Raw genomic sequence first — 16,908 nt, 5'->3', positions numbered from 1 at the left:
TTGTGAATGTTGAACTGTAGACCTTCTTTACAGCTCAGTTGTAGGCAGTGGCTATACGGGTTTTCTATATGTATTGTTATTCTGACACTGATGTGTTGCTGGGTAATTCACGTGATTCATACATGCTTGCATGTTTAGTCATCGCTGTTACAATGTGAATTTAATAACGTACTGGCAGGGGCGTCCTCGAAAGGATATAATATTCATAATTCTCAGTGGCAACATGCTACAAATGAGAAACAAAAAATATAAAGACAAAACCAATCCTTCAATTGCCGACCTGATGCAAGTGGAAGCCTTTCAACTACCATCCCTTTGCAGTATTCTTGTTATATCCCCCCCTCTAGTATCCACAGCAGGACACGCTCCCTAGTTGCCGTTCAACCTTAACCCTTCACGCAGCCCTCTCATCCCTAGCCATCTCAGTCCTTGCATACGCCTTCTCTAAATCTGCAAGCCGCTGCTTAATTGACTGCGGCTTCCGCTGATACGTGCACAGCGTCGCAACGAGGCACGCTGCCGCGATACCCGCACAGATTCGCATGTCGGTACTGAACGTGCTAACGTAAACCTGGCGAACGACAAGCTGCTGACGCACGGGGAGCCGATAGATCGCGGCGGGGGTCCGGTAGAATTCATCCAGTTGCTCGGGTGTGAGAACGCCGGCGAGCGTGTGCTGGACGTTAGAGTTGAAGACGATGAAGCCCGAGGCGATGCCGATGCTTCCGCCGAAAATGCGCAGTTGGGCGACGATACCTTGGGCGACGGCTGTGAAGCGGGTAAAAGTTAGTTTTCATTTCTTGAATTTTGGACGAGTATCGAGGAATACTTGTTTGAATACCGCAGCCGATATACGCATTGGAAGAAAAGAACAGGAACATTCGTACCATGATCCTGAAACTCAACCTGCATCGTCGTAAGAAATGTAATTGTAGAGAGACTCAACCCGATGCCAAAGCCCAGGATCGCTTCGAATCCCCACTGCCTCGGTGCAGGGTCTACCGAGTCCGTCAGAGTCGAGAGCAAGGCACTTCCGATTACCATGAAAATGCTCGCCAGGTTCAGCGTCCAGAAGGCATTGTTTCTCTTCGCAGACGCAGCCCCCCCGATCGCAGAGCCGACGGCTGTGCCTGCCATCAACGGGAGGAGCAGAATTCCAGATGCGACCGCGTCCTTCAGGTTGACAATCTGCGCGCGCAGGGGGATGTTGACGATGACCAAAAGCATGACAAATCCGGTCAGGATGGTGCTCCTGTTGCGGGCCCGTCAGTGGGGTGCTGCTTAAATTATCGGGGGATCGCTTCCAAAGAAACTCACACAAAGCCGGCGACCATGACACGGCTAGACAGTAGCCGGAACGGCAATTGAGGCCGAATCTGCTTGAATTTCGGTTTGGACAAGATGACCCACTGCCAGTAGACGAGCGCTCCCCAAGACAGTGTGGAGATGATGAGGACGATAATCACGGGGGCGCTGTTCCACGCATAGGCTCTGATGGCTGCTTCATTCAAGATGAAGACGAACAGGACAGATCCGACAAGTATGAGAAGTGCGCCGAGATAGTCAAGATGTCGGAAACGAACATTCTTCGCGAAATGGAAATCGTTGGGCCACACGAGTAGGAGGGTGACCAAAGGAACAAACGCACATGGGCCGCTAGACAACGTGATTAGACAATTTTCTTCATCTGCATCTCTTGAGCTGTTGCAAGGACATACTTTATCCAGAATCCCCAGCGCCAGGTACGATAGCTCGTCAGGGCGCCCCCGATCAACGGCCCGCTAATCCCAGCAAGGGCGACAACCACGCCGATGATGCCAGATATTGCGGGGAGTAAAGGAGGGGGGCTGATCTCGGGATAGATAATCATGGCCATCGCGTACAGCCCCGATCCGCCGATTCCCTGCATCGCACGGAAGCCGATGAGCTGGCTCATATTTTTGGACGCTGCACATCCCATCGACGCGCCGAGGAAGATCAGTAAGCACATGCAGAGGAGGAATTTCCGGCCAATGACATCAGATAATCTTGCCATGAATACGGCGCATCCTGAAATAGTATTAATTGAAGGTGTCTTGGGCAGAGCAAAGCAAGAGGTGAATATTCACCAACATAGGACAGGGTGTACGCCAGGACGATCCACGAGCAGGTTTTGAATCCATCGAATTCGTCGGAAATCGTGTATAGCATTGTCGAAATTATGGTGGTATCCATCAAAGACAAGAACAGTCCGATGGCAATGCTGCGGGAATTCATCGTCAGTACTCCGTCACTCATGGCGCGGGCGAAGCCTCTCTTGTGGTCTCACCAAAGAAGAATAATCACCAGCCTCCATGTTGCAATTGTCGGGCGCGGAATTTCAAAGGATGGAGACACATCTTCGCCGGTAGCCGTGGCCACCTCAGAACCCATAATGATTACCCAAGCAGACGGTGCAACGGTGTAGAAGGAACGACGCAGATGGATACAGGCGCATCTGAACAGTGGACGATATATTATGGCTGGCAAAAAGATGGTGCCTAGACAAGCCCTCAACCATGCTTAAGTGCTTAGACTGCTAAACTCAATGACAGGGATACCCCTCTCACTAACACGCAGCAGTGATGGACGCTGTCGTGAGGGGAAGAAAGCCAACCGGCGACTTTCTTCGGCCAGGTGTCAGCTGCGGCGATGGACCCTTGCTAGTGTGGGCTGCCCGGCGTGACTGTGTCAGGTGCCAGGCTATCCTCATACAATCTAGTTTAGCATTTGGCCAATTGGGGGACAGCCCTACTTGCGTACCCCAAATGGCTAGAGCATCGATGCAGCCACAATTCTCATCGACTTGTACGGAATAAAAATCGACATCGCCGCCCTCAGCGCCCCGCTCGATGGCTTCGACGGAACCTTGAACAGAGCTGTCGACGTTGATTATGCCGAGATCTACCCGCAGGATGGTTTGAGCCAAGCCATCAACGATGTCGATGTCGTCGCCTCTAGCACGTTTGATCCTGCGAGCAGCACAAGAGTCACAAACTCTGTGACGGCACTCAAGCCGGATATTCTTGCCAATCTTGACAGATTGGTTGATGATGTGCGTTCTTCACTTGCTTCTAGAACATTGAGTAGGTTTGATAACTGACAGATGACATAGAAGCCTGGCTTCACCTCTGCCGGAATTGTCAGTTTTGTGAAGGCAAATCTCCAGTCCCTTCAAGGATTTACCACTGTAGTCTCCACAGAAATCCAAACGAAGGTCATCACTACGGACAAGGCTACCATTGCGTCAGTGATTGTGGAGGTTGATGCAGTGTAGTCCAGTCCAACTACAGCCTTTTACCAAAGGAAATGGCATCGAATTCGATGGGTTTAGCCTAGGAGAGATGGAAATTCGCACTGCAGTCTTAGGATGTGTTTACACAAGCTTCAACAGTGGAGCTTGCCATGTAGCTAGAGACATAAGTACAGAATTCAAGTGAGGTACTAGCTCCACTGACATACTTTATTGACCAAGTTGGCGTAGTTGCATTAAGCCACGAATCATTAATTCTGCCTTGAAACCCCCAATAAAATGAATCTCAGCAAGCCCGAATGCAAAGCTGTCGCCCGAGGGTCAATGTTCAATAAACCAAATCTCCTCCCTATTGGGAGATATACCGCCATTCCCACATATTCCCGCCTGTGGACCATCCATCACGAAATATTTGATAGATACCGCCTCTATCTCGGTACTCATCAGCAGAGTTGAAGATATCACTCACAAGGCACTACGTACAGAGCAGATTATATGAAAATATTCGTATATATTCCAGTTGATCAAATGTCACTGCATCTGCGCCATCCGCATAGCCCACTCAACAGCCCTGAGCACCGCCTGCACGTCATTAACCCGATGAGGCACCTTATGCACGCCCTCAAACTCCACAACGCGAGTCAATTTCTTATTGCAAAGCCTCGCCTGCAACTAACTATGCGGCCGCAGCGGGTCTGACCGGCCAATGATGTGGACCGTCGGAATGGATATTCGCTGCATATTAACCATGGGGTGATACACGCGCGGGAAGCCCTCCATCCCGCCGCAAGTATTCCATTGCGTTCTCGCTGCATGGTCGTGCTCTGCGCTGTTGTCCACCAGCTGGCGAACGAGTGCTAATAGCTCCTTTACCAGCGCTGCCTTTTGGCCTGGGAGTAGTAGAATTGCGCGGTGGTTCTTGAGACGCGATAGCTTTTGCGTCACGGCAGCTCTATTATTGCCCTGGAGAAAACCTCCTCGCTGGAGCTCCTCCGTTCTTGTCTCATCTTTCTCAATCTCTTCATCGTGGTTCACCTGTTTGTAGTACCGGGAGTACTTGGCAACAATGTCCGCGTTCAACATTGAATCGGGCGAAATAGAGAGCACGGCGCAGAAGAAGATGGCAAAGCGAAACGGCGGTGGACGGTCGGGATGACATATCTCATGGTGGTAGAGGATAGAGAGGGCGAGCGACGCTCCCTGGCTAAAGCCAATGACTCCGTCAAAGGGGCCATCGTCTTCAATAACGTCCTTGACGAAATCATGCGCGTCTCTCACCTGCGACGAGGATAGCCCCTCGTACCAATTATAGAAAGGGCCCGGCAAGTTTGGGGGGATTTCTATGGTGAAGAATAATAGAGGCAAGGCAGTGAGCATCTCGTACGTAACTTGTGCAGATATGGTAAACGAGCGATTGTACCCTACGGGCCCGAGGACAGCCGGGCCGGAGTCTGGTAACTGACTACGACGTACCTTTTGCGGGCCCACATGATACGGGACCATCGAGAAAGACATATTCGTGGGACTCGCCGATCATGGCACAGATTAGAGACATTTGCTTCTCGAATATCTCGGCAGATGCACCCCTAAGCCCAGGATTTAGCGGATGTACACTCCCAGAGAATGGATGCACAATGTACCACGGGTGCAAACAGAGCATCTTCATCTCGTCTGAATACAATGCGGAAGATTGCAAATCAATGAGGATGAGAAGATTAGGCAAGCTTTATTCTTCGGTAGGTAAAATCATTACATATAGTTCAGACATAGCGGCATTGAGGAGTCGCCGGTCGGCCGGGGTCTCTCCGGCCCAATCGGCGTGTATTAAAGGGCCCGAAACACCACCACTTCCATGTGAGCAAGAGAAAAAAAAAAAAAAAAATAAAAAAAAATAAAAAAAAATAAATGTAACTTGAGATTTATACAGTATATAGCAATTGTTCCTTTTCTAGAAGATTATATAGTCTGCAGTTATTATATATTATATCAAACAACCAGGAATATGGTACAGAGCTAGAAGTTGATATTTTAACTATTCTTAAGAAATAAGAAAGTTACTTTTAATACTAAATAATTGTACTGTAAATCTCCTATTTAATCTAGGCTTCATTCTTTCTATTCTTCTAGCTGGTTGCGGATAGTAGCTATAGTAATAAATAATAAATAGTATCCTCATATTGTTTCATGAAAAAACAGATATACAACTCTGTATAGAAAAGAATTTATCTTGTTGACAGAGAAAATATCAGCAGCAAAAGTCAATATAAGATTCTGAAATTATATAAAACTAACGGACTGAGTATTTACCAGAATAGAATAAGAAGATATTGTAGATCGCGCTCTCGAGTTGAAGCAACATATATAGGGAGGACCTTATCGTAATTATACGCCAGCTACTGCTCATACTGACTTTAGTTTACGGTCTCCAAGTTCAAGGAGCGGAAGCAAGCAGTGATATTACTCTCAGAATATGATGTAAAGCTTTACAAGCAAAAACGGCAATGCATGTTCCTATACCATCTTCATATCCATGGCTCTGTTCGCTTTAGCATAAGTGGAATGATAAGCAAGCAGTTCTTCTTAACACGGCCGATAGAAAGATCATCCTCATGGGCGATTAATTCCAAAGCTGGCTCCAGATTACCGATTATGAACGCTTAAACACCGATTGGCATGCTCTTGTAGCAGATTCCGTGGCGGGTCTGGATGCCATCCTTAAGAGTGTCAATGGAACCTTTGTTGGAAGCGTCTTTGGAGTTGGCTTTGTAGCAGATTCCGTGGCGGGTCTGGATGCCATCATCAAGAGTATTAAAGGAACCATTGTTGGAAGCGTCTGCGGACTGCGCTTTGTAGCAGATTCCATGGCGGGTTTGGATGCCATCCTTAAGAGTGTCAATGGAACCATTGTTGGAAGCCTCTTTGGAGTTGGCTTTGTAGCAAATGCCGTGACGAGCCTTGACCCCATCACTGAGAGTGTCAGCGGGGCTGGGAGAATCTGTGGACTGTGCTTTGTAGCAAATGCCGTGGCGAGTCTGGACCCCATCACTGAGAGAGTCGGCGGGGCTGGGAGCAGAAGCATCTGCGGACTGTGCTTTGTAGCAGATGCCGTGGCGAGCCTGGACCCCATCACTGAGAGAGTCGGCGGGGCTGGGAGCAGAAACATCTGTGGACTGTGCTTTGTAGCAAATGCCGTGACGGGCCTTGAAGCCATCCGTGTCCGGCTTCGAGGTTTGCTTCTCGACAAAGGACCAGACTGTTTGGAAGAAAGGGCCGGGAGCTTCACTTGTAGGAATGGCAGGAACCATAACCGAACTCCGGCCATGGGTGACCTCCATGAGCTGAACATCACTCTCGCCGTCATCATCTCCGTGGTTGATCTGCGTTATCCCAATGACGCCTTCCAGACCGTTTGCTGTCACGTATTGACGAAAGTCTTCAAAGAAGGCGCGTGTGAACTGGACCTGTTTGGCATCCTGTAGTTCGTGCTTGGCAACAAAACGAAACTCAAGCGGATGGAGTTCATTCTCGAACACTCGCCAGGTGTGTGGGAGGATACTACCCCCTAACACAGAGTCGTCATGACTAGCAATCGGCCACGGTGAAGACACCGGTCCAAGTTCCACGAGCTTTTCATTCGAGGCCAACTCGAAGTGACGATGAAGTAACGCGACGGCGAGCTTATCATCCACGCCATGGCGCATGAAAATGTCTCTTCTTTTGAGTTAGTACGGTTTATTTCGTGGAACCTCTATGCGAGGAGGAGGGCTCCACTTTACCTAAGCCCGGAACGCAGGTGTTCGTAGCCGGTAAGCGACTCGAAGTAGTAGGCGGATTCGTCAACATCCATCAAGGTATCGAATGCGCGATGATCATACTGCGCCACATGGTAAGGTTGCATAACAGCGGGGGCAGCCATAATTGATGGTGGATTGAGGAAGTCCTTTGGTCAATAAGTCAAGTTGAGAGAAGTGGATGAATTGGGTTGATGTCACTGTGGATGACGGTGTTGAAGACCGGGGCCACATTGAGCTTTATATGCCTCAACTAGGCTTGGACAGCGCTCAAGAAGTCTCAGCGACCCTTAGGACACCGCACGTAATTGTGGTGAGACTATGCATTCCTTCGTGAATCCTCAGTGGTGCTTCCGCATATCGCGCATGTGCTTGAATCCTTGTTATCACGGGTTTCCGATGAATCGGACAAGGAGGAATGCAAAGAAATCAGGATGAAGGACGTAGGTCTATCTGGATTTCAGCTATCAGCATTTACATTGATGTCACAAGATGCAGCCGCATAATCAGAGGGGACTATAAGATATCCTAGTGCTTATGGTGCTTACGGTGCTTATGGTGCTTACGGTGCTTATGGTGCTTACGGTGCTTACGGTGCTTACGGTGCTTTGATAATGCTCATGATTCTTAGTATAGTGCAGATAACGCCTGGTACGAAATCTCTAGTTCTCAGATCACCATATGCTGGACCGCTTGGTTGGCTGATAGGGGAGGGCCACGTGAAGTTATCAGGGTGGCCAACACAGTAATATTGCCGCGACGCTAAAGCGCCATTGCATAGATAGGACAGTATCATCCTGCTGCCCCAGCTGTTGGACCTGATGATAAGGCTTTAATGAATCAGATCATGATTGTATTATGCCGTTGTCCTATGTTTTGGACAAGTTCTTTCCCAGCAGAATAGTTGTGAGATCATCAGAATTAGACTATACCAAGTACGTACATCTAATAAGCATCAAGGTTAAGCATTCACAAGACATAAGCACTAGGCAACTGTTTAGATAATCCCTTTATCAAGGTGGCAAAAGCTTTGCCCCGCTCTGCTCTAGGAAAGAAGCCCAACTCACAGCCTGATACCTCTATTATCTCCAGTAACACACCAGTCTTCGAATCTTCGAATCCATCCACAACATTACTTAAAGGGTAATAGCGAACTATTCTGCAACCATGAAGGTTACTTTGACACTCAAGCGAGCCCCTTCCGCCGACGACATCGCCTTCCTCTACGATTCCCTTAGAGCTATTCATCCCGACGTTAAGGAGACCTCCCGCGAAGGCCTTAGCATCTGTTTCGCAGCGCCTACCACCGACGTCGAAGAATTTGTCGATCTATTCTTGTCATGGCTTTACTCTCCGGACTCAATCATGGAGGGCTACGCGTTGGTGTCCGATATCTAATGTATTCTCTCCTCTTCGTTTCCGGTACCCTTTTCGGCAACGTTTCTGCCTCTCCGCTATCCGAACTACCATCCGATACCGTTAGCAGCAGCAACAACAACAACAACAGCAACAACAATAACAACAACAACAGCACCCTAGATTCGACGATGTTGCAAACCAAGTGGGAATTTCAATGCTACTCTGCATCGACGGCTTGTAGGGGAAGGGGAGAGACCTCGGCTGGAAGCTCTTCTACGCATGCCTGCACGTCGGTTTCTGCCGCTGGTTGCACTCGGTACACATTCAATGGTGGCGGAGAGTTCAAATTGTGCCTTTATGAGGATGCCGGTTGTTCTGGAAACTTGCTTACAAGCGTGAATGGCGGCAGTGTTTCGTGCTTGGATGTTGATAATCCTGACAGTTGGAAGGTTGTGCGTGTTTATGGGGAATGCTAGGGGGCCGTGTTTGGTAACCACTGTCGACCAGCGTTTCGTGATTCGCGAGCTGATTCTAGATAGTCCTGGCTGTCTCTTACTGTGTAGGTGGTATATCTAGTTATGATTCGCTATTGCAGGAGATCAGCCTTCCTCTAACCCGCGAATCTATCTCTACCTCTTTGTGCTCAGCTAGTATGGTATCACCATCTTTTGTCTTTAAATAATCTCGAGTCTCCTTTTTTGCGAAGGAATAATTGGATAGTTTTGAGGGATTTTGTATGTATGTTCCTCCTTCCAATGGACTTGTACTCGTCTATAGTTTTGTCCTACCGAATGAATCAGTGAATTATTGTCCATAAGTTATAGTTAATTCTGACACTGTCAACATCGGCCTTGAAGTCAAGCAATGCAGGCTGAGTGTCACAGCATCAACTTTCCTCAAGGCGCTTAAGTGGTAGTTTCGCACCGCCATATCTACCTTTTTTAGGGCACCGCGGGGGTGGGAAGCTTCCAGCACTTCGATGGGGCCTGTGTCTCATTAGAGCTAAGATACTTGCGGGAAAAGTATTGAGCATTCTCTAACTCCAACACAATGCAGTTTTCAAACACCCATGGCTGGTACGGTCGGAAGATTACGAGGATCCGGAGCGCGGGTGCCGGCACATCTTGCACATAATTTGTGAGGTCTCCAAAACATGATGCAGCCACTCAGTCTCTGAGGCAAAGGCTTTCTCGATCATAGTATGGATGGCTGTCAGCTTGCATCGGTGGTGGATCGACCGGGTCAAGTCCTTGGGGGTGTTAAGTGTGAACACACCATATGAGGGGCATGCCCGACGAGTCCTAATGCTGGGTTTCATAACAAAGCCTTGGAATTGAAAATTGGGGAGCCTTTGTAGGATTGAATGGACTACATCATAAATAGGTGGGCTATTTCTAATGGAGGGGATTGCAATGGAACGTTGTGACCGAGAATGCCCAGCTCGGTGGGAACACAGACATACAGACCAGAGTGCTTCTACCGGTGCCCGAAGACCCCAAAAATGCGTAATAAAGCTGGCCCAGAAACCATACCTTTCTGTTTAACCAATCATTTGGGTCCTGCAGTTGATTCTGTAACAGACTATTCGATGCTTTCCCCGCCGTCCTGGAGGTGGCCCAGGCTCTGACCATCGCCGTCCTTCTATTCCCTTATCAGCCGCTTTTCCAGACATTGCAGGATGTAATTCCCTAGGACTTGCTAAGGTCCCGAACTTCATTAAGGAGGTGCTGGGACCGTCCATGGGCCCGGCGATGGATGGCGATCTCCATTGGTCATCCGATCCACCCGACTGGTATACGGACCATCTAGTCGTGATGGTACTTGTTCCTGTCTAGCTACTGAGCTGATCGATGTTTTGGCATTCGTAGTGCATTTAGTCATAACCTTACAGATTTACCTGTTACATTTCATTAAATATGACGTCGCAGATTTGTTTGATTGGCCGTAAAAACGCATGGTGCAGTCGAAGGATTCAAAGAAAACAATCCTGTTAACGAAATGCCATCCATAACTCTAATTCTAGGTGAGACATTGAAAATGCTGTTTAGTAGCTGCAAGTTGATGCAGGAAGGTATGATCTTCCTGGAACAGTTCAAGTAGGACTCCATATTTGTACAGATCCATTACCTCTGAAAATATTTCTTCCGCCCTTTGGTTTAAGGTCTGCCTCTGCTTCTGGAGAATTCCGATTGCCCGCTCCATTGACTCTAAGTCAGATGCATCTGGGACAACGATGGTCAAAGGCGGTCCTTATATATTACAAACAGGGACTGATGTTGACATCACTTACGCTGTATGTGTATCGCGCTTGGTGCGTTACTCCCATCGAAATCTGTCACCAGGTTCTCCCAGTTAACGAGGGCCTGGTTTGTGTTTCCTTGAATACCGAGACCGTCCATTCCACTCTTTCCCGGGACTTTAGCTATTGTTGGCTCGGAAGACATAAATGGCACATCTGACGGGATGGAGCATCGATTTCCCTGAAAATGAATTCATCAGCGTGCGGCAGACGACATACCAATCCGGCTTCCCACGCAAGGGCCTAGGACCGGTGATACCAAGGATCTTACACTAGGCTCACACGGTGTATTCTTGGCAGCGTCAATAGCATTATACGAGATAAAAGAACCCTGCACCAGCGCTCGATCTCTTTCGCGTTGCTGGCCCTCACAAGAATGAACCGAGACTTCCTGGGCGCAATATCCGGAATCTTGAATACGCGGAGTGCTTGAACTGCGGTTAATACTGCCCTTTTTCCTTTCTCCTGAGCGGGCAATTAGCAGGTGTCATGACAATGGGCTTGGGACACCCGGCGAACTCACGCCATTTTCGCTGTGCATTGAGGTTTTGTATTCTTCTTCGTTCAGCATAATTCTCCATTTTAAAGTCACTCAAATCATAGAATTAACAAGTTTAAAGTCTATGGGGAACCAGGAGGATAGCCGCATATTATATGACCCTTCGCAACCCTGGAGGCGCCTAAAGCCCCTCGAATGAGGCCGGAGCTCAATTGGCCGAACCACGTCCGTTTAACAGGACGGCGCGACTTGCTGTGTATCGGTAACTACCCCTGTCAAGCAATTGCTTGCTTCTAATTATTAGTTTGAGACACAGTTCATAGCGCATCAGCCTTAGTGTTCCCCTTCCTATTGGCATATAGTCACATGTCACAGTATGGCAGATAAGATATATACTGTGGGGCCCAAAATGTACTAACAATCCATTTATCAATCATGTATGAAGTGTTGGCGAGGTCATCTTGACTATTAATTGCGGTAAACGTGGAGGCTGACCTGGCTGACCTGGGTCAAACCAGAGTATTTGCTAGGCAGTATTTGAAGATGGGAAGAGGACGGCGGTAAGGTGGGAATTGTAATGATCCGAATTTGAGAGGAACGTCGAAACGATTTCTTGGCCAGAACTGAGCTTCGACCACCGACGGTGCTAATGATCCCAGAAGGTTGGGCTACGCTTATCAGTCATTCGGACTCCGCTTTTCCACCGTTTTCTTTCATTGGTGGAACAGTGGCCTGATAAGAATTTGCTGGTGTTCTGCATGCAACTAGTAATGCAGGATACGCCTCATATATTAGCGCAAGGACAGCTGATGCTACCCTTCTATCAGCTACGCGGGGCTATGCTCCGCTTAACTTATCCGAATGCTTGTGGTGCCCATTTGCTTAATCTGCGCTTCAGCGGCTCATCCTGAAGCAAATGGCCGGTATTCCTACAGCATCGTTACTTCATCCCCTAACGGTATGGAGACCCTGTGCAGCCCAGCAGCTGATCGGACCTTCGGGCCTTCCATTCATGGATGTCGATACTTGGACTTCACACTTCTTTTTGAACAGGTGGTGTTTAGCATCATTCCTTCAGCCTGTTTCATTCTGTCGCTGGCTTGGAGACTCCTACAGCTCCTACCGCAGTCAGGGAAAATTCGAGTGGCATCGAACAAGTATGCCAGGGTCTCAATCCTGGTTAAAGTAACCCTGGGTATTAGCTTAGTCTGTAACCAACTTGCCTTGCTTGTTCTCTGGGCAATGGTCCCACAATACCAGAATGAAGCTACCATGGCATCGGTCTGCCTGTCTTTGACCTGCTCACTTTGCATTCCAGTGCTTTCTTGGAATGAGCACGTCCGATCTATCTCCCCTTCCCATCTGCTTTGCTCCTACCTCATGTTCAGTACGCTATTTGATGGGGTCCAGGCTCGAACATTATGGCTACGGAATACTCCTACAATTGCTGGGACCTTTACTGCAGCGCTGGGCATTCGGTTTTTATTACTCGTCGCCGAACTACAAGAAAAGAAAACGACTTTGAAAGCCCCATTTGCTGCCTATCCCCCAGAAGTATTGGGAAACATGCTAAATCGAGTCGTCTTTTGGTGGGTGAACCCCCTGCTGGCCCGCGGGGCACGCGGCTTGTTAAGTCCGAACCATCTCTTTCCTATCGACCCAGACCTCGCAGCCGAGAATCTGCAAGCAAATTTCAGAGCAAAATGGGCCTCCAGTATGTGATATAGCCTGGATACTTTATTGTTCATACTGACTATCGTTCTATGCAGGAAGGATGGATCCTCATGGAAGCCAACATAAGCTACTGCTGGCGATTTTGTCTTGCGTTCGACGCACTTTGCTATGGACAGCAATACCTCGAATCGGCCTGATAGGCTTGAAAATTTCCCAGCCGTTATTGCTGAACCGTGTGATCGAATACCTCTCAGTCAACTCTGGAGACCGCGGTGTTGGAGGTGCCCTTGTTGGAGCCACAGTCCTAATATATGTGGGCACAGCGGTATGCTCCACTTTTGAACAATTATGACACCTAGGAACGGAAAAGAAAGCTGACAAAATGTTCTAAGTTTAGGTAACAACATCGCTCTATATGCATGGCCTAAATCGCGCCATTACTATGATACGAAGCATGCTAGTGATTGCGCTTTACGACAAGACGCAACGTCTGGATACCGCAACGGTCAATAACTCAGCTGCCTTAACATTGATGAGTACCGACACTGAAAGTATCTGCAATAACTTTATGCGTCTAGACGCTCTATTCGCGTCTCCAATCGAGGTCGGTCTGGCCATATATTTTCTGGAAAGGCAAGCGAAATGGGCATGCTTGGCATCAGTTGGGTGTACACTGGCAGCAGTCTCACTCAGCTATATCGTGGCCGCTCATTCACCCTCACGCCAGAGGATATGGAATCAGGCTGTTCAGAAGCGCATAGCAGCTACTGCGTCAGTCATTGGCTCAATCAGGGGTATTAAGATGCTCGGTATATCCAGTTTCGTCCAGGGACGGATATGCGACCTACGCGACGCCGAGCTTCAACGCGCTCAGGGGGCTCGGATGCTTCTCATGTGGAGAAACGTCGTCGGTACATCCCCTATCCCTCCACCTCCGTCGCCTCTTCACACATGTGATCATTTGCTTATCTCTCCTTCTAGCTAATATACCGCAAATTGCTGGGCCCATTTTGACTTTCACGGTTTTCACAATGCTTTCCGGAAGCGATGTGATTACATCAACAAACGCTTTCACCGTTCTCGCCTTGATTGCTCTGGTTACTCAGCCCATTCAAGTCTTTGTCCATGGCATCACTCAAGTAGGGGTTGCCCTAGGCTGCTTCAGGCGGATTCAAGACTACCTTCTACTACCAGAGGTAGAAGCATCCAGAATGTCCTACAATAGCGACGAACTTCATACGATGGATAGAGTGGTTTCAGGAAGCGAATATCAACTCGAGGCCCTCCCAATAAGAGGGAGGTGTCTATCGTTACAAAATGCGAGTTTCCAATACGCAGACACTACAACACCGATTTTGACGGGAGTAAACATCGTGCTAAATCACTCTACATTGACGATCGTCGCCGGGCCTACTGGCTCCGGGAAGTCGTCGTTACTCAAAGGAATCATAGGGGCAGTACCTCGAATTGCTGGTTCCCACCCGGAAAATGTAGGAATGGCTTATTGTGCACAAGAACCATGGTTGCCAAATGTCTCGATCAGAGAGCTTGTTATCGGTCCTTTTTCTTGTGACGAAGAATGGTATAAAGCTGTCATTCATGCCACTGCACTCGACGAAGATATTGCAATCCTTTCCGAAGGAGACAGGACGTGCGTTGGCTCTAGCGGGACTGCTCTAAGTGGTGGCCAAAGGCAACGTGTGGCTATTGCACGGGCAATTTATTCGCGCAGAAAGCTCCTAATCATGGATGATGTACTCAGTGCTTTGGACATTATCACTGCCAAAAAGGTATCTGTTCGCGCTTTTGGTCCCCAAGGCTTATGCAAGAGGCACAAAGTCGCGGTCATTCTCGCATGCAGTGATCCAGAGCGCATTTACTCGCCCGATGCTGTTTTGGTCATAGATAATGGCATCGTCAGAGGTGGAAGCTCGTCTGAAATACCTTCTGCAAAGATTGCCCCCGGAAAAAGTGACCCTGAACCCATTTCTACCAATGCACGACATTCTGCGATCACGGGGACGGACAGCAACCTGATAGAATCCCGTCAGGATCTGCCACGCCGACTTGGCGATTTCTCAGTCTATCAGTACTACATGAAATCTATGGGCTGGAAATCTTCCTTTTCCTTCTTGTGCCTAATAGTCATACAGGTATTTGGGTCGAAGTTTCCTACTGTATGGCTTCAGTACTGGTCCAACCACGACTTCAATTATTCCCTCGGCACCTACTTGGGTGTGTACGGAGTCTGCGCTGTTATCCAGCTGATTGGCACCGTCCTCAGTATCACCTACCTCATTATCTTCCTAGTCACGAAAAGCTCCCGCCGGTTACATCGCCAATTGTTAACTGCCACAATGAATGCGCCATACTCTTTTTTTACCACACACGACAGCGGAACGATTCTCAACAGGTTCAGCCAAGACCTTTCTCAAATCGACAACCAGTTGTCCGGCGCCCTTCTCATGACCATTTTCGGTGCAGGAACGCTGATCGCCGAGGTCATGCTTATAGCTGCAGGAAACAAATATATCGCTATTGCCGTACCATTTCTAATCGCCATGTTCTATGCCTTACAGAACTTCTACCTGCGCACTTCACGTCAGCTGCGACTACTGGAATTAGAAGCACAGAGCCCCCTCTATACCCATTTCCTTGAAACTGCTGCAGGTACAGACACAATCCGTACATTCGGGTGGCAAGAGACATGGGCGACACGCTGCCGTCAATTGACCGACAGGGCAATCCAGCCTTATTATGCGTTCTTCTGCATACAGCGATGGTTGAATTTCGTGCTGGATATTGCGGCAGCTGGATTGGCCATTGTTGTGGTCACGGTGGCGGTGACATTAGGCTCATCAACTGATACCGGTGCGATTGCAGTTTCTCTTCTCAACATCATAGGCTTCAGCAGCAGCTTGTCATATCTTATCACCTCCTGGACACAGTTGGAGACCACCCTCGGTGCGATCGTTCGTGTTAAGAGTTTTGAAGAGTCTCTTCCGGAAGAAGATGCCCAAGGTGTGGATGTTTATCAAACGCCTTGCGAGGACTGGCCATCTCGTGGATCGATCAGATTCGAACATGTCTATGCAGGCTATGGGGGGCAACAAAGCCCACATAAGTGCATACTTCGCGACATTACTCTGACCATTCATCCAAGTGCCAAGGTAGCAATTTGTGGTCGGAGTGGGAGTGGCAAGAGCTCTCTCGTCCTTCTTCTTTTCCGGCTTCTTGATACCACATCTGGTTCTGTTTCCATTGACGATATCAATCTGCGCGACATCTCTTGTCGCAGTCTACGAGCTGGGATTACTGTGATTCCTCAAGAGTCTTTCATATTGCCAGGAACACTTCGCTCCAATCTTGATTTCGGTGAGCGGTTCCCCGATGACGCCATACTCTCCGCTCTGGATACAGTAGGCCTAGGAGAAGATCCACGTACCTGCAGACCTTATTCTCTTGATCTCCAAGTGAATGCCGGGACCTTTTCGCGTGGCCAGTGCCAACTTTTGAGTCTGGCAAGAGCTCTTCTTCTCCAGGCTAGAACAAAGATACTTGTTCTCGACGAACTCAGCGGCAATGTTGATAATGACACGGAGCGGTTGATGTTTCATATTATAAAGGATCATTTCAAGAATTCGACCGTGATTGCAGTGACGCATCGATTGAGATGTATTCGGGGTTTTGATCAAGTTTTGATTATGCAGGATGGCTGTATTGCGGAAACTGGGGGGCCAGCAGAGCTGCTCAGTAGGCCTAGTCTGTTCAAGGAGCTATGGGACGAGCAGTGATAATATCATAGTGTATATCGGTGGCATATGCTTGCACTTTCACATCAGGGAGAGGAAGCGTGTGTTTCAGATAAAGCAGAACTGTGCTGATACCACAATAATTGTATCCTGTGTATACATAGGTTGGAAGGCTGTCGTTCGGCTGAATATCCATTTAGGCTTTCATGATTAATCATGGTAGATCATTCCAAGATCACAATCGTGAGAATGTCGGCGAATCA

General features: G+C 48.5%; 7 protein-coding genes across 7 annotated transcripts; 3 read left to right on the top strand and 4 right to left on the bottom strand.

The window, feature by feature from the left end:
* Positions 1-394: 394 nt before the first annotated feature.
* Positions 395-2,277, bottom strand: BO87DRAFT_305166 (MFS general substrate transporter; the record flags this gene model as incomplete). Its single annotated transcript, XM_025619309.1, has 5 exons — positions 395-768; positions 888-1,252; positions 1,318-1,656; positions 1,719-2,049; positions 2,109-2,277. 5 exons carry the CDS (start codon positions 2,275-2,277, stop codon positions 395-397), a joined length of 1,578 nt encoding a protein of 525 aa, XP_025481083.1.
* A 326-nt stretch (positions 2,278-2,603) lies between these two features.
* Positions 2,604-3,443, top strand: BO87DRAFT_414764 (hydrophobic surface binding protein A; the record flags this gene model as incomplete). The annotated part of the gene is made up of 3 exons (XM_025626648.1): positions 2,604-2,615; positions 2,795-3,073; positions 3,134-3,443. 3 exons carry the CDS (start codon positions 2,604-2,606, stop codon positions 3,293-3,295), a joined length of 453 nt encoding a protein of 150 aa, XP_025481082.1. The 3' UTR covers positions 3,296-3,443.
* A 359-nt stretch (positions 3,444-3,802) lies between these two features.
* BO87DRAFT_395676 (uncharacterized protein) lies at positions 3,803-4,937 on the bottom strand (the record flags this gene model as incomplete). Its single annotated transcript, XM_025625198.1, has 4 exons — positions 3,803-3,943; positions 3,989-4,611; positions 4,745-4,857; positions 4,912-4,937. 4 exons carry the CDS (start codon positions 4,935-4,937, stop codon positions 3,803-3,805), a joined length of 903 nt encoding a protein of 300 aa, XP_025481081.1.
* Positions 4,938-5,928: 991 nt separating this feature from the next.
* Positions 5,929-7,187, bottom strand: BO87DRAFT_433306 (uncharacterized protein; the record flags this gene model as incomplete). Its single annotated transcript, XM_025627652.1, has 2 exons — positions 5,929-6,982; positions 7,048-7,187. 2 exons carry the CDS (start codon positions 7,185-7,187, stop codon positions 5,929-5,931), a joined length of 1,194 nt encoding a protein of 397 aa, XP_025481080.1.
* Positions 7,188-8,159: 972 nt separating this feature from the next.
* Positions 8,160-10,113, top strand: BO87DRAFT_457790 (uncharacterized protein; the record flags this gene model as incomplete). The annotated part of the gene is made up of 2 exons (XM_025628831.1): positions 8,160-8,441; positions 10,002-10,113. The coding sequence occupies exons 1-2, from the start codon at positions 8,230-8,232 to the stop codon at positions 10,111-10,113; spliced, it is 324 nt and encodes a 107-aa protein (XP_025481079.1). The 5' UTR covers positions 8,160-8,229.
* Positions 10,114-10,440: 327 nt separating this feature from the next.
* On the bottom strand, positions 10,441-11,114 carry BO87DRAFT_414762 (uncharacterized protein; the record flags this gene model as incomplete). Its single annotated transcript, XM_025626647.1, has 3 exons — positions 10,992-11,114; positions 10,712-10,901; positions 10,441-10,643 (listed from the first exon to the last, which is right to left on the bottom strand). Exons 2-3 carry the CDS (start codon positions 10,863-10,865, stop codon positions 10,441-10,443), a joined length of 357 nt encoding a protein of 118 aa, XP_025481078.1. The 5' UTR covers positions 10,866-10,901; positions 10,992-11,114.
* A 1,065-nt stretch (positions 11,115-12,179) lies between these two features.
* On the top strand, positions 12,180-16,687 carry BO87DRAFT_355868 (P-loop containing nucleoside triphosphate hydrolase protein; the record flags this gene model as incomplete). The annotated part of the gene is made up of 5 exons (XM_025621351.1): positions 12,180-12,937; positions 12,993-13,218; positions 13,291-13,804; positions 13,875-14,826; positions 14,923-16,687. The coding sequence occupies 5 exons, from the start codon at positions 12,180-12,182 to the stop codon at positions 16,685-16,687; spliced, it is 4,215 nt and encodes a 1,404-aa protein (XP_025481077.1).
* Positions 16,688-16,908: the final 221 nt, after the last annotated feature.

Source organism: Aspergillus neoniger (assembly GCF_003184625.1).
Source record: "Aspergillus neoniger CBS 115656 unplaced genomic scaffold BO87scaffold_11, whole genome shotgun sequence".
Classification (NCBI taxonomy): domain Eukaryota; kingdom Fungi; phylum Ascomycota; class Eurotiomycetes; order Eurotiales; family Aspergillaceae; genus Aspergillus; species Aspergillus neoniger.
Note: the sequence above shows the minus strand (reverse complement) of the source record. Positions and strands in the feature narration are given on the sequence as shown.